Source organism: Ciona robusta, chromosome 11 (genome assembly GCF_009617815.1).
Source record: "Ciona robusta chromosome 11, ASM961781v2".
NCBI classification, from domain to species: Eukaryota; Metazoa; Chordata; class Ascidiacea; order Phlebobranchia; family Cionidae; genus Ciona; species Ciona robusta.
Window position 1 is genome coordinate 7578824 of NC_143245.1, and position 23994 is coordinate 7602817.

Here is a 23994-nt window from a genome sequence, read left to right on the forward strand (position 1 = left end):
GCCAAAAGGCCTGCTGGAAAAAAGTTGGTTGTTATAAAACAGATAGGATTCAGAACATTAACAATAATTATAGCTGTGTGTGTGAGTTTGTCTGTCTTTTATTACAGTAACATGCCATGTTCTCTGGCATGCCACTTTGCAATCAATATAAGAATGTAAATGAACATAATACACATCATTTGAAGCAAAAGATGAACTGCTATCTATGATAGTTTATCATCTTTAACAACTAAAGCAGGATTATAAAAAGAAACTTCCGCAGGAAGTGGAAATCTATCCATAACCAGGATATTCTTCTTGAGCATATCATGCGCCAATTCATCAACAAAACCAAACCAATAGATCACCAGTCCTGGCCCAAATCGATTCCAGTAGCTGTTGTATTGTTTATTCACATAATACATATGTTCTTCAGGAGTGCCGAAAGAAGCTTTGCTTTCAATCCAGCAAACCACTTGGTCTTTCAACTTAAATGGGATTTCAAGTTTAATATCTGGTGTTTTATCAAATCCCAATTTCTTTAAATCAACCTCAGTTTGAAATGGAATATTCAACTTTTTCACATGCGTCACTAGTTTGTGTTCATATTCTGAACCAATAAGACTTCGTACTGAATCAGTTACTTGGCCATAACCAAAATCATGTAGAATGCATTGCCGTACTTCCCATGATAAAACTTTGTCTTCGATTAAAAATGGATCTTTTACCAGTCGAGCAACTTCAGTTTTAAGATTAACTCTTTCGTTTGTTTCCGCATGGTCGCTTTTCTCTGCTTTTAATTTAAGATGTCTATGTAAAATCAATCTAGCAAGCAGTAAAGGTGGAATGTTGTTTTCGGTTGCAATTTCCACCAGTGCTGAGTTTTTATGGCTTTTTCCATCTCTTTTACTTTGTAAAAAGGTAGAATAGTATTTTTCTATGCACGCATCTGTGCTTTTATCATGAATTGTTCTTTTCACATGGTTTTGGTGGTGTATGAGACATATGCTTACTAATGTTTGGTAGGAAAATTTGGCTTCAAACATATCTTTTACTTGGTTGATCAAATCCTTTAATTTCTTGCATTTGTTTGACTTAATAAATGAAATAATCTCCTCGAATTCCTTTCGTTTCATAATAAAATTTATCTACCGATAATAGATCCGATTCGTTAACGACTTGAGCAGCACATGGTATTTTCTGTAACAGCGCTGGATTATTATTTGTTGATTCTTATAAACTTCACAACTCGAGTCCTACGTGTCAGCTTCATAAACCAACCACACGCGTAAACCCCAAGTACGAAAACGCTAAATGCTATTGCGTAGTGTTAACGTATTTTGGACAACTACACAGAGTGCTTTTTTCCCAACGATCAGAGTTTTTCTTTCTAGTTCTATTTATGTGACAACAAACCGTTGCATAGTATAATTTAACCGAAATTTACTTTCCCATTCTTGTATATAATGATTCTATCTATTTATTTTTATACTAAAAGCATTATTTGTCTTGTTTTACCTGGTTGAATGACCTATTCCCTCTTTTAAAATTTGGTGGAGAGATACAAACTGTGATCTTGTACATAATTCCGCCATCGGTTAGCCGTTATCGCATTGCTGCACAGAAATAAAAAAAGAGTAGAACGCGCAACCGCCCAAAACCGTGATATATTCTTTTTTCTATTCACGTGACCGCCAACTCCGTCCCCATTTTCCTTCGTCTCCATTGTAAAAGATGGGCGCATAGTATTTTTGGAAGGTTTTACCTGTTTATTTTAAAAACTATACCAACTATTCAAGTTTATTAGGCCAGTTTAGTTATTTAGTAGGGTAACGCTTACAGTTTACCACTTGTTTAGGAAATTTAATTATTTAAAAAAGTTAGTTAAAATTTTTAAACAAACGATTTGTAAGAAATATATATATATTAGAAAATAGTTGTTTTACACTATAACTTTAAATTAAGTCAAAAAACGAAGAAAAACTACATAAAACGTCATCGACTCCATTGACTACAATAGTAAACGGGAACGACCCGCGAAAGAGAGAGAGTGTATCACCTCTCTCCTTTGCCGACATTGGAGATGCGCGTTCTATTCTTTTTTATTTCTGTGCATTGCTGACAACGCGATAAATGTTGAAATATTTGAATACAGTTTATGATAATTTGCACATGTTTATCATTTCGTAAAATATGCAAAACCTATTTCAGGCGTTTTGTCCTGAACACGAAATTTCCTTTCTTGGGCGTTGTAACTCGGGTATTTTGTATGTTGCAACTGTAGTCCAAAAGTGTCTACAATTTTTGTCCGTTTGAGTGCCATCTTTCATATCTTTTCTTGACTATTTTGAACAAGCATTGAATACAACGGCCTAATATTTATTTTCGCATTGTTATTAACGCAGCGAGTAACTCGAAAGTTCATGTTTGTTGTAAGTTGATGGATTTCAATTAATTGAACACTGCGTAGTGCAGCCACCCGACTATAGATATATTTACACGAATACACTGCATTACAAGAGAATTACTCGACGATTACGGTCGTGAAAAACAACGCACGCACCATGGAGCATAAATAACGAGCGTTGAATTTCGTAATTGGTGATTCACAATCAAAATTTAGTTTATTTTTAGTTGGTTTTATTTGTAGCAGCTCAGGATTGAGATTCCATCGTTGTTGGAGTTGATATTTCTATGTTGGCCGTGGTTGTATCTGTTTTACCGTCGTCTTCCTTGCAAAGTTCGACTGTTTCATTGTTAGTATCCTCAGATCCAGATTTTTGCTCTTCTGCTTCTTTCTTTTCCTCCTGAGAATCTTTCTCTGGCTCAGGAGGCGCTGTCTCCAGATCAGGAAGCTTAGACTCTGGTTCTATTGGCTCCTCCACCCCAGGTTTATCCTCTTGGGGCCCAGAGGTTGGATTATTCTCTTTACAAACCTCGGTCTCGGAGATTGTAAGATCGGCCAGGTTTTGTTGCGTGTCGGTATCTACAGAAAAATCAATGATTTATTTCTCGGAAACTCTCAAAAATCACAAGCATGTTTAAAAGTGACACCGTATAATGCAGAAAATACACAATATCAACACAATTTCAATTCTTCATAAACTTCTCTCAAGTACATTTCAAACTTTTAATACACACCACTGAACTTAAACCCCCTGTTATTTTAGGCACAATATTTTAAGTTTTACATTTCAATACGATGACCATTAAATTAACTAATAACCGTCAAATACTAACTAGAATGAAACATAAATTTCTTGTTATATTCAGCACCAAAATCTTACAAATTCAAATGTAATAATAATTTTCCAAGCTACAAAGTGAAACACCAACCTTCCTCATCTGTTAGCGACCTCTTGGGACTCTCAGCTGTCGCGTCAGATGTATTCGCTTCAAATCTTCTTTTCCTCTGCTGAGCAACCTCATCTTCTGCAGTTGTTGCATGGGGATGGGGGAAAGAGTTGGGGTGACGATGCATGGAGTTGACACGATCCATTCCGAGAACCTATAAGGGTGTACGATGTAATGACCCATTGTGTATTCATAAACCTCATGTCCCCTGCCGACATACAGCATAGATATCTTATGTTTTACTAGAGGTATATATTTTATTCATACCCAAATGCTCACTGTTGAGTTACAACTTGGTGTATAAATGCATTACACATGTTGCCATACACCACGATAAGAAGTGTACAAATAACCACACCTTATGCACTTCACGGAAAGCAATCTTAAGAAGGAAGTTTTGCGCGGATTTAGTGACATCATCAAGTTGCTGGTCAGTACAGCAATCAAGGATATCAATTGGTTCTTTTTCACATGGATCTTGTAGGCCAGGTCGATCTGTGAACATACACTAAAGTTACCTGAAGATTGGATCTCATAGAAAGCTTGGGTTTGTTATTAGTAAAAAGAATCTTAAACATTTTTGAAAATGTAATGTTTTTTAGCTTTGATAATGTAGAGTTTTTAGCCCGGATAATGTAAGGGTAGAACGCACGCAGCACCCACCAGGTAACAAGATACCACCAGAAACCACTTCAAAAAATCTTCGGAATGCGTCGCCAGGGCTCATGTGCTCTGTCGAGCTGGACAGAGCTATATAAACAAGGTTTTCAAGTGCCTGTGGTAAAAAATTAAATAATTTTACTTTTTATGATATAGGTCAAAGGTCAGAGATCTATGGTCGCCGAAACACATAACAGAAGTAGAAGTTCTGAAACAGTAGCTCACCCAGCTAGACAGCGCGCCCCAAACTTTGTCTCTTTTTTGTAGATCTCTTAAAATCCTTGTAATGACAACACAGGAATCTTGCTGGCTGGCACGTGCCTGGAATTCATGGAAGTTAGTTAGTTGTCTGTGAGATGGTTTGGTGTGTATACGTGAGTTGGTTAGAATAAAGCTTAAATCAAGACCATATCTATAGCGTTACTTTAGTTTATACAAAACACTAATAAGTGAAATACTTAAGAAAAATGAGAAATTTTAATGATAAATCTTTACAACATGCACTCGAGGAAATATGAGATATGATCTTGATAATATTTAATCTACTGAGCTCGTATAACATGTTCATTGCTGGACATGATACGAGGTCAGGATATATAAATGAAAGAGCTGATATCATGTGTATTAGAGCCATGGGTGCGACTGTGGGTTTGAAAAGCAGTTGCGACTCAGATAGACATCACATCAGGTCAGCGATTAAAAAGAAATAAAAAAAGGAGGCCCCGCCCCCCCTTAACCTGAAACCACTTAGCGTGACGCAGCCGAGCCAGAGCACCGAGCAAAAGGTGCTTGGGTAGATTTCCCGATATCTCATCATGCGATTCATCTGACAGACACGAAGAAAGAAGTAAATTACCCAACGCGCTCAAATCTTAAAAGAACATGTTAAAACACAAACACAATACGAATACAGCTTACTTTTCCTCCAACCTGAAATAAAAACACTGCGCATTAGACACAAAATTACCTTCTGCATTTTCTTCTGGTGAAACTTTCTCTTCCTTAATCGCAGATTCTTCTTCTTTTTCTGCTTCATTATCATTTTTATCTGAAGCTGGTGTTTCAACTTCTTTTGGTTTTAATTCTTTCTTTAAAGTGATCTCAGTAGAAGTGAGAGTGACCGACAACTGCAATGATACAAACAAGTATTCACCTTTTGTGTACCCAAGAATGCAACTGTATCGCATTTCATTATTTAGTTAAAACAGTCCAGACTGTACATTTTAAGACTCGATCATGTTTTGCAGTTTTTTTTGTAAAATAAATATTCATTTAATTTATCCACTGCGTTTAAAGCTACAACTACAAAAATAAATGCAAAGTATTTAAAATTAAAACACAGCACCTCGACTTTGACGTCAAAATCTGCAACAATTTTAAATCCAGCTTCTTCTTCTATGAGTTCAAACTTAATGGTATCGTCGATCTTTCTTATTTGTTCTGAAATTAGAAATTATAGCCATTTAATGACAAAGTGATGGTTATACAAAACAAGCGACAGGTGAATGAAGCAGAACACAGAGTTATAACGACTGTTGTTGCCCGGCCATACGAGAATAAATAAGTGACGAAAGTTACGTATGTGGTAACTCGTAAGTGGGCACGAGGTGCATGAAACACAACATCCATGTTATATCAACTACGTGCATACCGTTGTTGGAAATCATTCTCCTGCCACGTAAGGATAAATCAAATAACACATTTAAGCGGAAACAACAATCACTTACCTGGTAAATTCTCCATTACTCGATGTAGAAGGTCCTTATTTGGAATGTCCCCACACAACAAAACCAAGTCAACCGCATCGTCGTTATGGATGAGTAACCCCTTCGCTAGGGGGCCGACACGGTTCACCGCACTTAGAACTCGGGGTCGAAGGTCAGGGACACGCTTGGCTCGCTTCTTTGGACGTTTTAATCTGACAAGAAAAAGGGGAGTATTCAAGTAGTCGGAAACTGTGGACATGCAGGACTCCCAACCCCCACAAAATATTCCTTTAAAGCCATTTTTGGAGCGAGAGAAAAACTGAAGTAGTAACAAAAAATAGAATTAAAAAATGGCAGCAAAAACGACAACTTTGATTCTTTACATTTGAATCTTTGCCTTTTTCTCCATCTTGTCATCATCTTCTCCTTTTTTCTCTTCTCCATCCTCTTCCTCCTCTTTTTCCTCCTCCAGCTCCTCAGCTATTAATGAACAAATAATGGTCATTGTGACATGAATTATTGAATGGGGCATGTTTTATCAACACATGGCAGGGCACAACGGTCGTTATTATAACACTGATTTTTTGTTTCTAACACCTCGTGCCGGGTTACAAGTTATGTGGGTGACTGCTTAGGAGCATTTTTTGGACGCAAAAGGGTGTTGGAGTAATGGCAATGGGCTAAATCTTAGACTCCCAAAGTCCCTACCCATATAGAATAGAACGCCACGGCAACAGACTACTATGCCACCAGAAACCCCAAATCCTCCCAACTTACGTGTCTTCTCTACAGGATGATCCTCATCCACAAATTTATCCGATAGAGCTTTCAAAGATCGCTCAGCGATGGTTACGATCTGATGTACGGACCTTAGTTCTTCCTCACGAGGATAAATTGAGGCATGCTTCGCCATCACATGTCGATCATCTAGCGTGACCGTGTTTCGAATCCGCGACTGAGGAAACAACAAATAATAGAAAACTTGCATTTCTCAATAAACACACACCCACATACACATTAGACATTTTTTGCATGAACAACAAAAACATGAAATCCCACAGATCTTTCAAGTTTTTCTCAATACAACACACACATTTCGTACATTAGAATTTAAAAAAAAATATTAAATAAAACTAAAAAAAAATAAAAATGAAATAGAACTGGATGAAATTAATTATGTAAAAAGATTAGTAAATGATTACTGACTGGTCCGTAATTCCAATCCTGCCTTCCCTCGATCATTCCACCGTACCCCGTTGCTTCCTGTTGGTTCATTATCATCCTACTGATAAAGATGTCTTCTGGATGTTGACTGTAGATAACATCAATATCAATATAAATAGATCACAGCTATGAAACAAAAAAAACAACAATAAACATTAATTAGTCCCAGGTATGAAATGAATAACAAGGGAAACAGTCAAAAAAGTTAAAAAAATTAAATTATTGTATTCCAAAAACTGAATGATAAAGCTCTTTCCTACAAGTCACTGTGTGCAATTTTTTATGTAAAGTGGAGTGGGGGAAGATGAGACACCTTTAGCACATAATATCCAAATATCCTGATTGTATTTTAAACAAAAAACAACGGTCCTTGGGAGTCGTGAGGATGCGGTATTATAATTCTTTGAATGTTTTTTGTTTACTAAAAAATGGGAGGAGAGAATTTAGTGAAAAGTTGACCCAGCTTCTCCCACCCTACTATATGAACTTTTTTAATTTTACAAGAAATTGACACAATGAAAGTTTCCCCTCACAATTCGCTGTGCATTTCCTCCATCCATTGTTCCTCCATATCCCTTCTCCTCCAGTATTCATTCTGGTACGAATTCCATCCCCGACCCCCCCTGTTCCGACCCCCACCCCTCCAAGCAGGGGGCCCATCCATCCATGGACCCCCACGGTGATTGGGGTGAGGTTGGGGCCACATATCACGCTCGAATAAATAGTGGGGTGGCGGCATGTTCTGAGACAAAAAAGCAAAGATAAGGATTTGGTGCAAGAAATGTAACAGACAAAAATCAAGTCCATATTAACTAAACTTGTTTATACAACTAGGCTTCCCAAACAGTTTTCCTCTCACCCCCTTTTTACTTTTAAAAACTCCTGAAACTTTTTATGGGTAATAGTATAATATATGCATCACTTTGTCTAAAATTCTACCGTCTGTGACGCCCAGTGAAGAAGCCCTATTCTAGAACACAAATTACAAGTTACCCGCACTATATTACTTGTACAACTTACCATGGTTGGTGGGTTAAGTATCCCCATCATATGAGGGATGTTGTTATGATGAAGTGAAGATTTATTCGATCCATAGTATCCTCTTCTTGGACGCTGGTTCAAATCTAAGGGAGAATTGAATGAATGAATAGATGTGATGTAACTTATTTATCATTACATGGCTGTTATAACATGGATGTTCTGTTTCATACACCTCTTGCCTGCTATTGGGTGTAACCTTTTCAATGCAACTTATTTATCCTCAGATGGAGGGCGAGACAACAACACCTGTTATTACAGGAGCGTTATGTTTCATCCTCTTTTTACCAGCTATTCGTTTACTGCATGTGTCTCGTTTTGGGTGATAACGTTTTAATGCAAGGATCACTATTTAGAAAACTGGGTTGAAGCAATTGTTGTTAAGTGTTAACACAAAGGGCAATAAATGATGATAGAATGTACTGGTTTAAAATATGTTTTAAAGTCCATTTACTTTTGTTGTATTTCTCCTTTGGTTTCTCTTCTTCCTCTTCTTTTTCTAATTCAATATCTGGGTTTGAATCTTCACTAAATTTCTGAGGTAGATAAAAAGTATTAAGAAAAACTCCACTAAAAAATATTAGCTCAAACGGATTTGGGCAGTAACTTAGTACCTTAGTTTACCCTATGGTTACATTATAAAAAAAATTTACCCAAAGATGTAATTAAATGGAACCTTGTGGAAATTCTTTCACTGGAACCTTGTGAAAATTCTGTTTTTTATTTGTCATATATAAAATTGGGGGGGGGGGCAGATGGAGAGACCACTTAACAACAAAACTTAAACGAACATCTGTGAAAGATAACATTCAATAGAAAACAGACCAATACTCACAGTTCTGGGTGGAAGTTCTTCAGCAAGTAAATCTCCCTGTTTAACCAGGTAGTCAGCAAAGTTCCACGCTGCTTCGGTTTGCGCTTCCTTTTTACTCTCAGCTTCACCCACCCCCACAAACTTATAGTTATTCACCCGTAACTGAGAAAATATTCGAAATTTTTGGAATGGCAACCGTAAATGCACTGGTCTACAACTTGGAGCGCGATTAGAATCGGATACATTTAAAAGTTTAGTGTTTAATTGGAGTAAAAATGCAGTTACAATGGCTAGTTCTTTGTTTAGGAGTTTTAGTCTTTTTTCATTATATAAAGGGAAGTCAATAAATGTGTAAAAGGGTGTTTTAGATAAAAAAGGTATGTTTTACTAAAAGAATTCTCCATCAAATAAATTCAAGTTTGCCCACCCAAGAGTAAAAGGAAGTAATATTTATCAAATAAATAAAAGTAATTTACCATTTCAGACAAAATACTTCACAGAAAACAATTGTGTTAACATATTTAATATGATTGCTAAATAAAATACTTTGGTTTATAACATAGTACTTTGCCAACAAAACAAAGCAATAAATTTAATATTTCTGACAAATGGACTTCAAAGAGGAAAATGCTTACGTGCATAGCAGTAATATAAAAGAATATCGAGAAAAAAATGTTTAATTTATTCACCTCGCATCTAAAGGTCTGCTCGGGCCTTTCACCAATCGACTGTACATCATACACTGGACGTAGATGCCGAACACCCATCCAGGCATAAAGGAACGTCTTAATTTCATTCGCCTGACCCAACTTTATATCCTATAAATGCATGTTTGTTAACCTTTCATAGTAATTCACACCCATCAATACTAAACTAACCATTTTCTTTGAATCAGCAGGAGACCAAAGTTCCCTCTCAGTTTTTCCCCCTGAAAATAAAGATTGAAAGAATGCCCATAAATATGTTGAATCTAAAACATTACCTCTTGGTTGTCGTGAGTTTGGACTGTATCGATTATTTCCTTTCTCATCTCTCTGGTATCTGTAAAAGTCATTTAATGGTGGGTCAATTTTAGTACTTAAATTTGGTTTATTTCAACAGCGCAAACAGTTTACTATTGTATAAACAAACGCATACACAGAATGAAATGCATAATTATGATAGCCTACCGGGTATTATTTCCTGTGATTCTGTTTCCACCACTTTGATCGTATCCTTGCTGCAAAACATATTTAAAAACAAGATAAAACAATAAGCAAATGTGGGGAAACTAACCTTATAAAACAATATTTTTTATTAGCAAGACACAAACCCTAATATATTGGAAAGCGGCGGAATCAAAATATATGTCACTACTTTCATTATGTTTCATACTATAATATTAAAACATTTTAGACAAATTTATTACATTATGTTTTTTAAGAGATCGTTTTTGAGGAAACCACTTTTTTACAAGCTACTAAAATAAGCCCATTTAATTTTCTATCCACTCGAGTGTCTTCATACATGCAAGTATAAGATATTGTGAAAGAAGCCTGGTCGACACCAAACTTTTTACACTTTTTCTATTGGGCAAAATAACCCGATTTAATCAAATGTTAAACAATTTAAAGAACCTGTTGCCAGTTATTCCCTCCACCCCATGAACCCCGATTCCTATCATCCCAGCTCCCCTCTTGCATTGAACCCGGCTGTGGGGGTCGGACACCATCAGTTTGCCACGCCTCGGGAAAGGGTGGAATATGGGGTCCATCCTCCGCCCTGCGGGGTGAATTACGGGGGCCATTCCAGTCGCCCCAACCCCCATCACGACCCCAGTTGTTTTGAGCCCCATAGTTCCAGTTACCCATTTGCTGCTGGGGGTTACCCTGTTGCGCACCCCAGCCCTCGGTCCCATAGTTGGAGTTGGCTTTGGCCCCAAAAGCTCGGCTCCCTTCAGCTGGATTGGCAACCCCTAAATTTAACAAAAGTCAATTATTGGGGTTTAATGATTCCCGCACTAATAACAAGCACTGTTTAAATAAATTGTGTTATATATAGGAATTTAACACAATATAACTTTCAGGTTTTAGAAAACAAAGATATGGCACTGAAGTTTAGCTGTACTAAAATACGTAAATCCGACCCTGATGTGGTTCTCATTGAGTTGGACAATTCTTGTGTAAAAAAATACAGTAAGATTATATTATAATAATTTTTTGGTAGCACCAGATCCACACTGTAGTTTAGGTTTGTTTATCTTAAAGTTACCTCTTTGGTTAACGGCCATTTGCTGTTGAAAAGTTTGATATTGTTGCAACTGTTGTTGATACTGCAATCTTTGTTGCTGTTGCTGTTGTTGTTGTTGAGTGAAGATTTGTGGTTGTTGTTGCATTGTTGTAGCTTGTTGTCCACCCCAGTTAAAATCACCGCCAGCAATGTATCCATTTTTTATATTATTCTGAAACAAAGAGTGACATAACGCATGATAGAATGAAATGACTCATCCAATGATTACCGGTTGTTGATAATTGTTCGGCTGTGCTCTATATGTTGGCTGAGCTTGGCTGGTTGGGAGAACTCCACTCTGTCCAGGACTTTCTTCTTTAGCATTCACCTGCTAACGTGTGGAATTTAAAGTACTCAAAACTAAGCTATAAAAAATAATATTTAAAATACATATGTATGGTAAAAATCTGGTGCTAAGAAAACTTTTATTTTTTTAAACAAGAATTGTGTAACTCTATGGCCACCAGATCATGGTCCGATTTGTGGGAATACTTACAATAGATTATATGGCATGGTAAAAATCCTCACACAGACAAGTACATATAAATGCTTTATAGAGTGGGCAAAACAGTTAAAAATTGCTTATCTTTTATGCACATTCAGAAAGTATATACATATATATATATATATATATATATATAATTTTATATATATATATATATACTATCGAATAAATTCAAACCTGCTTCTGGTAGTTTGTATATTCTTGTGGTTTGTGTTGCAACTGTTGTTGCTGTTGCAGGAATGGGTTGTAATTATTCCAATCTAGAAAAATAAAGAAAAAATACATTATATGTATATATATTTTTGAAACACAAATGTAGTAAAATCTTTTTTGTTTATAAATGTTAGATTTTATAAAAATTGGTATGCAAATATCCAATGAACCTACTTGTAATTTGTGGTTGGTTTGAAATTGAAGTTGTCTGTTTCACGTCCGACTTTGTGACGGCAGCCGCTGCTTTGAATTGGTTGCCAACCATGCTCTGTGCAGCTGCATTGGATGGTTAGTATAAGTCATTTATATAATGTAATGTATGCATGTTAACACATAGGCACCAAACATGGGGTGGCAGGGTAGGCAGGCTTACCCTTACATCTTCTGAATTGTAATAATCTGTAAACATTTGCATTAAATTTGTTTAAAAAGAAAGCATGTGTAACTATCCCTGCCCACCCTGTTTGTAAAAAAGGTCTGGCAACTATGTGTTAGATGATATGTATGAAAGGGAATGCATATTTAGCATACGTTTACCTGAAGCAGAAAGTTGCTGTTGCTGCATTAAATTTGCCTGATGTTGGTAAAACTGGAATTTAAAAAAAATAATTAGAAGACTGTTATTTTTAACATGAAACCTTTAATAAAATAAATAATACAAATAACTTTTTAGTGACTCTCGGATCAGGGTGTTTGCATAGCCTATAGCCCTATACAGTAGTCAGGATACCAACCTGGGCCATTTGTGCCTGGTAGTTAACTACTTGTTGCTGTGCTGTTCGGTTATTTTGCGTCATAGCTGTCGGAGCAGAAGTACTAGTGGTGGGATTGTACCACAAATTCTGTGAATTTAACAACAATAATTGCTCTGAATTGTCAAGCACCCAGAAAGCACCCGTATAATGCTTAACAAATTAACCTTTTTTTTTAATTTCAAATTTCCAATTAATTTAGTAATTTTGAATAAATGAGTGAAATTTATTTTGTCTCTTCCGTCACAATAGCAAAAAACGGTAAGTTGAGAGGAGTGAAAATTTTTTTGCAATGGCCAAATAAAAAACTTACACTTAGTCCATGTAGAGTAGGATTGCTTGAATTAGTTGTAGTGGTTGCTGGGTTGGTGTAAGTGTAACCATAGCTCTGTGTTTCACTTGCTTGCGTTGATGACTGACTTACTGATGCCACCCCACTGCTATTGTTGTTGAATCTAAAACGTTTTTTGGTTTAGTTTTTTTAAACCAAAATGCTTGTCATTATTTGTATTCCAAGTATAGGCTGTCATGTTTATAATAAAATTAACCAGAAAATCTGTGTTTTGTATTTATTAGGCCTACCTAAAAAGTTTTAGTTTTTTATATTTGTTTTATACATCAATATTCATTGTCTCAAATATTAGTCTTCAATGCAGTATATAATATACGGTCCACAATCGGTAAAAAGTCTTCATTTAATACAAACGCCACCAAAAACTAACCCATATGCTGTATTGGTTGCAGTTGTGTGAGCCACATTTGTGTTTTGGCTTGGATGAGCAGAATTGTAGTTGCTGTACTGTTGAAAGTTACCTTGTTGTTGTTGTGGGTTGTACGTTGCATAATGCCTGAAATTTGGGTTTATATTGTTGAAAAAACATCAATTTTATAATCAGATGCAGTATTATGATATTTTGTTATTATATTTATAGTAATTTTTTTATAAAGAACACACACAGATATATACATACTAAGAAACCTTTAAGATTTAGTAGAGTACGTTACCCGAACTGTCCAGGATAGTAAGCCATTATCTTTACCAAGCCGGCGACTCTGTTTGACGACTTTTACATTTATAATCACTGTTTCTATACCGTAGCTGTCCGGATTTAAAACTGACAGCCAACCGTTGTACTAACCTGTCGTCCCACAAAATATTACGACAAAATAAATATGTGCAAACTATCATTAACTATGTTAAAATATTTCTACGTTTATTCCGTTGTCAGCAATGTGATAACGGCTAACCGATGGCGGAATTATGTACAAGATCACAGTTTGTATCTCTCCACCAAATTTTAAAAGAGGGGATAGGTCATTCAACCAAGTAACGCTAGACAAATATTTTTATTCTAGTTCCAAAAAAGATAGATAGTATCATAATATACAAGAATGGGAAAGTAAAGTCCTTTTAAATAATACTATGCAACGGTTTGTTGTCAGTAAAACACCGTTCTTCCTGGTTCTACTAAGATAAACTCAGAAAAAAAAAGAAAAAGGCTGATCGTTGGGAAAAAGGTGTCCTGTGTAGTTGTCCAAAATATGTTAATACTACGCCATATCAATGTAACGTTTCCATAGTTGGGGAATTATGCTTGGAGTTTACGCGTGTGGTTGTATTATGATGCTGACACGTAGGACTCAAGGTGTGAAGTTTATAAGAATTAACAAATAATAATCCAACGCTGTTACAGCACAGAGCGTGTGCTGCTCAAGCCGTTAACGAATCGGATCTGTTTTGGTGGATACATTTTGTAATGAAACGAGAGGAATTCGAGGAGATTATTTCATTTATTAAGTCAAACAAATGCAAGAAATTAAATGGTTTGATCAACCAAGTAAAAGATATGTTTGAAGCCAAATTTTCCTACCAAACATTAGTAAGCATATGTCTCATACACCACCAAAACCATGTGAAAAGAACAATTCATGATAAAAGCACAGATGCGTGCATAGAAAAATACTATTCTACCTTTTTACAAAGTAAAAGAGATGGAAAAAGCCATAAAAACTCAGCACTGGTGGAAATTGCAACCGAAAACGACATTCCACCTTTACTGCTTGCTAGATTAATTTTACATAGACATCTTAAATTAAAAGCAGAGCAAAGCGACCATACGGAAACAAACGAAAGAGTTAATCTTAAAACTGAAGTTGCTCGACTGGTAAAAGATCCATTTTTAATCGAAGACAAAGTTTTATCATGGGAAGTACGGCAATGCATTCTACATGATTTTGGTTATGGCCAAGTAACTGATTCAGTACGAAGTCTTATTGGTTCAGAATATGAACACAAACTAGTGACGCATGTGAAAGAGTTGAATATTCCATTTCAGACTGAGGTTGATTTAAAGAAATTGGGATTTGATAAAACACCGGATATTAAACTTGAAATCCCATTTAAGTTGAAAAACCAAGTGGTTTGCTGGATTGAAAGTAAAGCTTCTTTCGGCACTCCTGAAGAACATATGTATTATGTGAATAAACAATACAACAGCTACTGGAATCGATTTGGGCCAGGACTGGTGATCTATTGGTTTGGTTTTGTTGATGAATTGGCGCAAGATATGCTCAAGAAGAATATCCTGGTTATGGATAGATTTCCACTTCCTGCAGAAGTTTCCTTTTATAATCCTGCTTTAGTTGTTAAAGATGATAAACTATCATAGCAGTACAACTGTCCCCGAAATGGTCTTTCGCATTATATTTATTTTTACCTTCTTATACGGGTTACAAAGTGCCTTGGCAGGGAACTTGGCATGTTACCGTAATATAAGACAGACACACTCACATACACAACTATTGTTGTTAATGGTCTGGAACTTGTCCAGCAGGCCTTTCGGCAGGATGACAATTTGAAATAACTCTGTATGGGATTACTGTTCGTGTCAGGGCAATAACAAAGGGTGTCTACTTTTATTTGTCTCTTTAATTCTGGAAGGAAAAATTGTTAAAACTAAACGACAAGATATGGCGAGGAAGCAACATTTTTTAAAATAAATAAAATATCCATAGGTTACAAAACAAGCGCTATAACCCCATCACACAACTATTTAAACCGGTATTTTTAACTGATTGATGAAGAAAAAACAAATCAAACTAAGTATATTGCTGGGTTAAATAAAAATCAAACTAAGTATATTGCTGGGTTAAATAAAAATCAAACTAAGTATATTGCTGAATACACAGTGTAAACTATTTAATCACACTAGTACTTTATACAACGAAGATAAAACACAAAGTTATCTTAGTAATGAACAAGATGTTACAAATTTCGCAACAGCTAAGAAAAGCAACACCGAAAGTACCATTGACATGCAAATAACATAATGACTGATACTTGTCCCGATGTCCAACCACGAACCACTGTCTTGGACCTGGGATATACAAGCAAATATTAGCGGTACTATTTATAATGAAGTCAAAAAAAAAGAAGAAAAAATGCATTCCAATGACATGCTAACAATGAGTACTACAGAGCACAGATGTTGCAGGAGTCATTATAAATATTTGCGCTACCGCCTATTATTTATAATAAAACCATACTCACCAAAAAGAAAAAGTGCATTCCAACGACATCACTGACTATAAGTACTGCATAGCATAGTTGTTGCATATTTGTACGAGTCACAGTTGCAATACAGCACAGTGTGCAAGCCACTAACAGGTAAGGGAGGAGAACCTAAAACATAGGAGTTCTTGTAGCAGAAAGTTACATATTATGATTATTATACAATAAATGCAAAAGATGTAATTCTAACTTAACACATACTGTTGTTAAAAAAATAAAGAATAGGAGCTGAAACTTGGTTGCAGATAGTACTACATCATACAATAAGTGAATGACAAAAAATATACAATTCTAACTTTAATTTAATACATATTGATGTTAAACACACAGAAAATAACAGATAGTTGTTATAAATTGCATTATACGTATAGTACATGTTGTTGATAAATACCTTATATGCAAGAAGTAATCCCATGACCAGGTGATTGTAGACGGTTAAAAAAGGTAAAACAACTTTCACATCAAAGCTATTAATACTGGCAATGTTTCCAACACCAAAGAATGCCAGGACGATAAAAAATATGAACATGTATCCAACCCTCAACGTAGAAAACGAAAGAGCTTTTAAAAAACCTGTAATCAATTTATATTTAAATAGTTTTATAGTTATTGAAGGGGATGCTTACTTTGGTTTGTAGAGGTTTTGGTGAATGAATATTCCTCTAGGAGTTTTGGGTTGCTATCTAGGTGAAATTCCACTTGAACCCAGCTGTAAAGAAGAAGGCAAAATACAACACAAAAAACTGCATCGTATGAAAGACTGATCAGAATATACACAGTAAGGTGACAACAGAAAATTGTCACTAAGCGGAGAGTAACGTTGGTGGTTTGTAAGAGTGGAAGAACCCAGCTAAGTAGGAGAAGTGACCAACTTAATATATGCAGTGCAATAGGCATGCTGCCTTGGTTTGAAGAGATGTACATTGCTGTAGGTTGAATGCAACCAGCAATAAAAGGTAGGGTGGTAAGAAACTTAGTAAGCAGAGATGTCTTTGAATTGAGTAGAAAACATAGAATACTTCCAGACAATCCACCTCCAAAAACCAGGAAACTGTTCGGAGCTCTTCCTACTGTTGGTAGAAGTGGAAACGCAGCTGCTAATGTACAAACCACCGTCCACTGGTGTTTTGATTTACGTGGTAGGCTTGTAAAGTGGATGGTCACTGCAAAAAGTAGAAGCTCTACGGTTAGTATGTATCTGTAGAAGAAGCTAAGAACCAAAGCCCATACTCCAAGCATGAAAGCACAAATGTGTAAAAGAAGTTTTTGGAAGAACGGTCTGTTGGAAGAGATGTACATTACTCCTGCTTGAATTGTGTGTTTCTGAGTTGAGATGTGGTACCAGATAGCAATAGGTAGAGTGCAGTAGAGATAATATAACTTTGGTAAATCAAGAACATATATTCGTACCACAACAAATAATGCACTTAAACAAAACACGTAAGAAAGCCATGAAAACATCTGTGTTTTTCCAAGTGGAGTCATCTTTTTAGACTGGCTTGAAATGAAGTCAACATGATGTAGAAGCATAAGAATAGATTCTACTATCCAACCAATGAAGCTTAAAACAATAGAAAAGTAAAGGACAGATCTGTGGTAAATGTGAAAGTAGTTCATTCCTTCAAGAGAAAGAGACATCAGTTCATGACTTAAATTGTTCGCACCAATGTAGTCGCCCTGTTTTATCAGTTCAGTTATTTTTCTATCTAAGTCAATTACCCCGCTGTGTGACAGCTTTGGAAACGGAGAAAAGGTAAAAGTTTTGTTTCGTATTGACTCCATTTTAACTACAAATTGCTCCGAAAGTTGCCTTGCATTGGCATGGAGGAGATGTGCTTTGGTTTTCGAATCTAATGAGATATGTTCAATTGGCAGCTCCCCTACTGAGTTAACAGGGATGGGAACACCCACTAATGTTGACATAAGAGGGGCAATGTCAGCTTGGTTCACATCTCTTCGCTCAGAAGGATCAAGACCCCATGATCTGGAAACAAGGTTTAATTTCATAGTTAACTATATTCTCCAACCCAGCGGTCACTAATGGGTTGTCTAAATTGTCAGCCAGACAGAAAAAATAATCACTCTTTAAGTTACATACATGGTAAATCCTAAGTTGACACGAGGTGTATGAAACAAAACACCCATGTTATGACGACTGCCTGCTTCCTTTTAGCAAGGATAAAGCAAGTTACATTCATTTCAGCAGATTAAAGATGGCTGTATACAGTATCCGGCATGCGGAGTTGTATGCAAACTCATTACGGAGTTCCGCATGCGGCAGCAAAATCCGGACAAAACAGACAAAACTGTGTACAGCCACCTTAAAAATAGAAAATAGGGACCTATTCATCAGTTTTGTAATAATATTAGCAATTTTGACATCTAAATTTTGGAAATATTCAGTTTCCATTTTACCTTGTAAGTTGGGCTTCTTCATCTGTTAATGGGGTTTGGATGTCTTTATGTTTATTTGCTCCAGCCCCCCAAACAACAAGAGGAGTTAAAGTTTCAGAGGCGAGACCGGCACCATGGGAACCTACAAACACAAACGGTTATGTTCATGTCAGTTTACATCAAAGATTTTACGTTATATTGAACAAGTACATGTCAATGCCACTTTTATAATTATTTTTGTTTAAAATATAACTATGCGACAATAAATACTAAAATAATCTGTATTGACTACAATAGGCCATTTCTGGTGTATTGGTCAAACTGTAGCATAAATCTTAGGTTCTTATGACAGGCCACAGTGTAGGACCTTACCCGCATAAAATAGAACATATTGATTACAAAATACACCAGTCAACAATCAACTTTAACAGGAGAATAATTAAAAATGAGACAACAGTAAAAAACAAGATACAAACACCCTCCTTACCCCAGTCTGTCATCCCATGATCAGCAGTAAACACATACGCAGTTTTTTCATCCTGATAAAACTTGTTAAACATCCCAACAATGCGTTCAACTCCGGTGTCAACTTTTTTAATGTTTTCCAAGTATTCTCTGTGCAATAAAAAAAACTTTGTGACCATGGACCATTTTTGTAGCTTTTACTCTTCTGGGAACTCAATTTTATGATGACCTATTTTTCACTTAACTGTGATATATCTATTTAATCTGTTTTAGTATTAGTTAGCCTATCTTCGATTCTTATTTAGTGAACTTTAATTAATAATAGCACTGCTAACTTATCCCCCAAGGCATCTACTTACTTTGACATTGGGTGATGGCTGTGACCATTTGTATCAATCCCCAGCAAATGAAGGAAAAACACAGTGTTGTCTTGTTTTAGTAAATGATTCAGGGTCGCGTTATTTTCAGCAGAGTGAAAAAAGTCCTTCATTTTGTCGAAAACCCATTCATCCAAAAGTGATGAGTCATCCCCAGCAAATGATTGTGTGTCACCATGGTAACAGTGAATGTGCACGTGATGGATGTTTTCACCTGGGCCATAAATTATTTAACCAATTATCAGATTTACAAGGCTTCTATAATGTTTAGTAGGTTAGGGTAAGATGGTATAAGTTTTCCATCTCTTTTATTGTCCCATTTAGTAGTAATAAACAAGAAAGTTTACAAAATTAAATACCTGCATCCTTACTCAAAACGAACATTGTTAATGTGAAAACTACAATCAGGAAATTTTAAATAGGTCCATTGTATGCTAATTACAGTATCCATCTTACCGCATAAAATTTTAATTGAAATAAATAATAAATTCTGATTAGATAAAAATAGCACAGCAAAATTTTTAAACGGTTTATAGTCTGAACAGTTAAAAAACTGCTGGTCTAATCCATACCTACCTTTAGCAAACAATGGCAGAACATCCGGACTACCCCATGCCCAGGTGTTTCTACTTTTGTTGAAAACGCTGTCAAATTCAATCGGGTTTTCCTCCCAACCTGGATGTAGAAATTATAGAAGTTAATATTTCAGAGTTTCTAAAATTCACTTTGTATAACTATATTTGGCCATGAAAGCTCAACCACCAGTGGCAAATTGATCAATGCCCGTTTTTGAGGCAATACCCATAAAGTTACTATACGTAAAAATGCCTGGTGATTGAGATTACTAGACATATATGCGCAACATATTAGGCCTATATATATAAAAACTATAATACTGAAATGCCCACCCACCTTTTAATACAGCACTGACATCCTCATAGAAGCCAGCTATAAGTGCAACATGACCAGGTCGAGTTTCTGTTGGAACTCTGGTGTGAGAAATCCCCCATGATCCACTGTTCTCTATGATGTTACTGAAAAAAGGATGTATGTGATGTGTAAGTTGTGTAAGGTGTACTTTATATTACGCATTGTGGTGCTAGTGAAAAGTCTTCCCCCCACCTTATTTGCTAACCACTAACCCCTAACCCCTATAACCACTAACCCCTATAACCATCAACACCTAACCCCCTAACCTAGGGGTTAGTGGTTAGCAAATAAGGTGGGGGGAGATTCCTCACTAGCACCCACATTGTTTGTGTGCATGTCCTGTATTATGATAATTAGAGTGGTCTTAAAAGGGAGCAAAAACATTGAAGTACTGCAGTACAAACATCAACATACCGTAAGAATGGACTTCTGGATTTACCATGTTCATCTAACTCGTAGAATTTGTCAGCTCTGAGACCATCTGCAACGAACAAAACTAATCTTTGAGCTGGAACTTTGACGGGGGGCTTAATTTCTTTCATTCCATGAATAATTGGAGACGTAAAGTAAATGTCGAAGACAGATACAAATAAAATAAAGTGAACAAAAATACTGATTACAAAGAAATTGACAAAATTCATGCTTTATTTTTTAAGTTTTCGACAGACCGATTTAATCTGCAATACAGGGATACCTTAGATATATCCTTCTGGATATAATAAAATCAAAAGTATAGCAACAAATTTTGAAACAGAAACTGGTAAGTTTCACGACATCGGAACCAAAAACATAAATACTAATACCTTCACGTTACGCAAGTTATATCTGCGGTATATTTATTGTATAACCTTATCTTAAGTCACGCAAATTAGAATTTTAAAATTCGCTCCATCCATAACCACAAGTTACGAATGAACGAACACCCAACGTAAATAAATAAAAAAAGTTCGTGCGATTTCTATGGTCGTTGCAGTTTTGGGACATTTTTAAATTCCGCGCGAGGTTTATTGTTGTATTAAAAAGTAAAAAGGTAAATGAAAAATTACCACCAAATAAATTTAGCATCAAATTATTTTTATTCAGTTTAGAAAAACTATAAAGTATGTTGAAAACTATGTTTAAAAACTTGATAGCAAATACTTTATAATGTTTAGAAAGCATTTGTTTTCGTATTGACTTTCTCATTTCTTGTAAAACGGATATTTATATATGCAAGTTGTTTTGTTGTAAAGTGCATATATTTTTATAGACTCTGGTTGATAGGAAATTATAATTGCTTTCTACTGAACCATGACACAGGAATATTCAAAAGTCGAAGAATCAATTTTACAAATTTCTGAACTTTCCGAATCGACACAAGTGATGTTGAAAGAAATGAACATGACCGTGGCTTCAAAAAGAGCAACATATCCTTGGAAAATAGGAAAACTCCAAAAGTCAATATGTGACCTTGAATGCGCGCAACTAGAAAATTATGAACCAGTGGTTGGGAGCTCGGCTTTGGACATAAAAGATAATTCTGTGGCCATTTCTACTGCCATGAAACAATACAAAGCGTTAATAAAACATAGGAGCCAGGTGAATATACTGTTTTAGGTATATGGTAAACAAAACGCAGCATATGTTGGTAAACTTGGAGTATATTTGTCGCTGGTATTCTGGTATATATAAATATGTTTCTTTGCTTAATAATTCTGGTCTTTTACAGGATGGAAAACATGATGAACTGATCCAGCATGCTAAAACTCTCAGTCAGCTTCAAAACTTACCTGTTGTGGATCTACATGCAGAAGTTGTGGTACATCCTGAGCCTCTACCTGTCAATATGGAAACTGATATTTGAGAACACCAAACAAACCATAGTCCATACCATCACCATGCATAGATATAGCAAATGTCGTAAGACATAAAGTGCTGTTCATGAGAACAGTTGGTTAATCTTCTCATTCTTTTTTAATGTAAAAGGTTATAATTCCTCAGTTTTGTTTATATATATACATATATAATATCATTTTGCTCTTTCATGGTTTTTCATTCTTAGTATATACATTGTAACAGTTTATATATTAAAATATTTGAGTAGTAAAAAGTGCCCAACTTGTAAAATATCTGTAAGATTGTGGAAATTTCCGCCATATTTTTATAAAACATTACATTAGATAAATCCAATGGTAGTTTACCAGCTGTTGTAAAAGATAGACATTATCTTTGCTAAACAAAACGTACCTAACTACACTGTGAGAGAAATAAACTGTAACATACTCTGCCATAATATATTTATATATAATACTCCTGTTTAAGCTTAATAAGCTGGTCTTTTATCCTTGTTGTGGACTTGTGGTAAATTAGTAATTAATTGTTACAAATCGCATGTAATAACTAATAACTTGTACTGCTGATTCTAAGGTATATAATATATTCATTTATGTTACAGTAACACAAGCTAGCAACTACTAATCATTAAAATTACAATATCGGGTTTCCAAAAAGAAAAAGAGTTTTAAGAATGATATCAACTGAAAATAGAATTGTATACTGGCAACAAGGAAACCAGTTCTCAGTTAGGGTACTGCTATTGTCTTTTTAATGCATAGTTCCGCTTGTGCTAGGGCTGGATGTCAAAACTGATATTATATATAGGTTTTAAACTATTTATGTATACTTATTTAAATAATGTTATTTGGGTTAATGGAAGAGTTAAGTTTGCTGCCTCAGTTTACCAGCCCTTTATATAAAACTCAGGGTGTCTGTGTACGATCACTCTTTTCCAGTACGTAGAAGTTTTAGGCATTTTTCAAGCAGATTGATCGCACCGGGTACGTCCTCATACTGCAGCGCACTGCCTGCGTGTTTGCAAAGTTTTTCAGCTTGCTGCATCAAGTCAGGGGAGAGACCAGCACCACTGCTGCTTGCTTCCTCTTCATATTGGGGTTGGGGTTCAGGCTGTTGCTGGACTCTCGGACTTGGTTTAGGTTGCTCAGTGTAGCTTGATGGTCCGGGATCAGCGTAAGTGGATGATGATGGTCCTGGGGCGCTGTAGGAGGGTCCAGGTTGGGCTTGGTTGTCTTTAGAATAGCTCTCATCAGTTAATGGACCCTCTTCATCACCAATAGGTCCTGGTATGGGAGCTTCATTGTTTTTCAAGCATCTGTGTATGTACGTGGCCTTCCATCGAGCATATTTTCTCAGGGAAACTACTTTATCTGGCAGCTCTTCTTTGAATGTCTGAAGAACATCAAAAAGGATTGCGCTTGTGTAGAAAGTTCGTACCAAATGCTTGTTAAAGTTACTATCCCTGTCTTGTTTATCAGCGGAGACAAATAACTCCATGGCTGCTCCGTAGACAACTTCATACCCGGCACTATCACCACCTTGAATATCCTCAGCAAAATCCGGATGATTCAGCAATGCCTGCTTATGCGCCTCTGCATAATCCATCAAATTTAGCAAGAAGCCTTTTGCATCTGGGTCTTTTTTAACATCAGGTTTCATGGCTCTTTCAAGAGCATAGATATTGCAGTAATAGGATGCAACGGGTGCTTCACTTTTTAGCTCTTTTGCAGCATTAATGTATGGACGAACAATTTTCAGTTTGTCAGGCACTGGTGGGAGTGGCTTAACTTCCATTTTCATAAACTAGTATTTATAAACTTTGTAGACCTATAACATATTATGGAAGAAGTCACTTTAAAAGACCGAATAAATAGATAAATACGTTATAACCGCTGATTTTATTACCAAATT

At 35.9% G+C, this 23994-nt stretch overlaps 6 protein-coding genes across 6 annotated transcripts; 2 read left to right on the plus strand and 4 right to left on the minus strand.

Annotated features, from left to right (window-relative positions):
* Positions 1-13: 13 nt before the first annotated feature.
* Positions 14-1304, minus strand: LOC149728997 (CDAN1-interacting nuclease 1-like). Its single transcript, XM_089888788.1, has one exon. It carries the CDS (start codon positions 1113-1115, stop codon positions 204-206), a length of 912 nt encoding a protein of 303 aa, XP_089744914.1. The 5' UTR covers positions 1116-1304; the 3' UTR covers positions 14-203.
* Positions 1305-2342: 1038 nt separating this feature from the next.
* On the minus strand, positions 2343-13760 carry LOC149728998 (uncharacterized). The gene is made up of 30 exons (XM_089888778.1): positions 13519-13760; positions 13236-13361; positions 12827-12968; positions 12496-12603; positions 12299-12350; positions 11936-12037; positions 11726-11808; positions 11273-11374; positions 11026-11215; positions 10392-10729; positions 9945-9994; positions 9758-9816; positions 9654-9703; positions 9465-9593; positions 8797-8937; positions 8416-8497; positions 7944-8047; positions 7457-7665; positions 6906-7011; positions 6477-6654; positions 6083-6179; positions 5721-5911; positions 5339-5433; positions 4961-5120; positions 4731-4864; positions 4219-4314; positions 3997-4108; positions 3692-3828; positions 3316-3487; positions 2343-2965 (listed from the first exon to the last, which is right to left on the minus strand). The coding sequence occupies exons 1-30, from the start codon at positions 13542-13544 to the stop codon at positions 2634-2636; spliced, it is 3903 nt and encodes a 1300-aa protein (XP_089744904.1). The 5' UTR covers positions 13545-13760; the 3' UTR covers positions 2343-2633.
* Positions 13761-14057: 297 nt separating this feature from the next.
* Positions 14058-15891, plus strand: LOC149728999 (CDAN1-interacting nuclease 1-like). The gene has a single exon (XM_089888787.1). It carries the CDS (start codon positions 14271-14273, stop codon positions 15180-15182), a length of 912 nt encoding a protein of 303 aa, XP_089744913.1. The 5' UTR covers positions 14058-14270; the 3' UTR covers positions 15183-15891.
* Positions 15416-20938, minus strand: LOC149729000 (GPI ethanolamine phosphate transferase 1-like). The gene is made up of 10 exons (XM_089888780.1): positions 20665-20938; positions 20233-20354; positions 19897-19995; positions 19303-19534; positions 18966-19093; positions 18500-18620; positions 16711-18068; positions 16476-16657; positions 16064-16195; positions 15416-15890 (listed from the first exon to the last, which is right to left on the minus strand). Exons 1-10 carry the CDS (start codon positions 20889-20891, stop codon positions 15756-15758), a joined length of 2736 nt encoding a protein of 911 aa, XP_089744906.1. The 5' UTR covers positions 20892-20938; the 3' UTR covers positions 15416-15755.
* Positions 20939-21463: 525 nt separating this feature from the next.
* Positions 21464-22539, plus strand: LOC149729001 (uncharacterized). The gene is made up of 2 exons (XM_089888790.1): positions 21464-21828; positions 21959-22539. Exons 1-2 carry the CDS (start codon positions 21541-21543, stop codon positions 22091-22093), a joined length of 423 nt encoding a protein of 140 aa, XP_089744916.1. The 5' UTR covers positions 21464-21540; the 3' UTR covers positions 22094-22539.
* An 84-nt stretch (positions 22540-22623) lies between these two features.
* On the minus strand, positions 22624-23933 carry LOC149729002 (vacuolar protein sorting-associated protein VTA1 homolog). The gene has a single exon (XM_089888789.1). It carries the CDS (start codon positions 23881-23883, stop codon positions 23008-23010), a length of 876 nt encoding a protein of 291 aa, XP_089744915.1. The 5' UTR covers positions 23884-23933; the 3' UTR covers positions 22624-23007.
* Positions 23934-23994: the final 61 nt, after the last annotated feature.

Coding starts and splice junctions, on each gene's coding strand:
- LOC149729002 (XM_089888789.1), bottom strand. CDS start 23,883: ATGAAAATGGAAGTTAAGCCACTCCCACCAGTGCCTGACAAACTGAAA.
- LOC149728999 (XM_089888787.1), top strand. CDS start 14,271: ATGAAACGAGAGGAATTCGAGGAGATTATTTCATTTATTAAGTCAAAC.
- LOC149729000 (XM_089888780.1), bottom strand. CDS start 20,891: ATGAATTTTGTCAATTTCTTTGTAATCAGTATTTTTGTTCACTTTATT. Junction 19,996..20,232: donor TGTCAGTGCTGTATTAAAAG/GTGGGTGGGCAT, acceptor TTCTACATCCAG/GTTGGGAGGAAAACCCGATT. Junction 19,535..19,896: donor TCTGCCATTGTTTGCTAAAG/GTAGGTATGGAT, acceptor TTTATGGCCCAG/GTGAAAACATCCATCACGTG.
- LOC149729001 (XM_089888790.1), top strand. CDS start 21,541: ATGACACAGGAATATTCAAAAGTCGAAGAATCAATTTTACAAATTTCT. Junction 21,829..21,958: donor TAATAAAACATAGGAGCCAG/GTGAATATACTG, acceptor GGTCTTTTACAG/GATGGAAAACATGATGAACT.
- LOC149728997 (XM_089888788.1), bottom strand. CDS start 1,115: ATGAAACGAAAGGAATTCGAGGAGATTATTTCATTTATTAAGTCAAAC.
- LOC149728998 (XM_089888778.1), bottom strand. CDS start 13,544: ATGGCTTACTATCCTGGACAGTTCGG. Junction 11,375..11,725: donor ATACAAACTACCAGAAGCAG/GTTTGAATTTAT, acceptor TCCACACGTTAG/CAGGTGAATGCTAAAGAAGA. Junction 9,704..9,757: donor AAACTCACGACAACCAAGAG/GTAATGTTTTAG, acceptor CTTTATTTTCAG/GGGGAAAAACTGAGAGGGAA.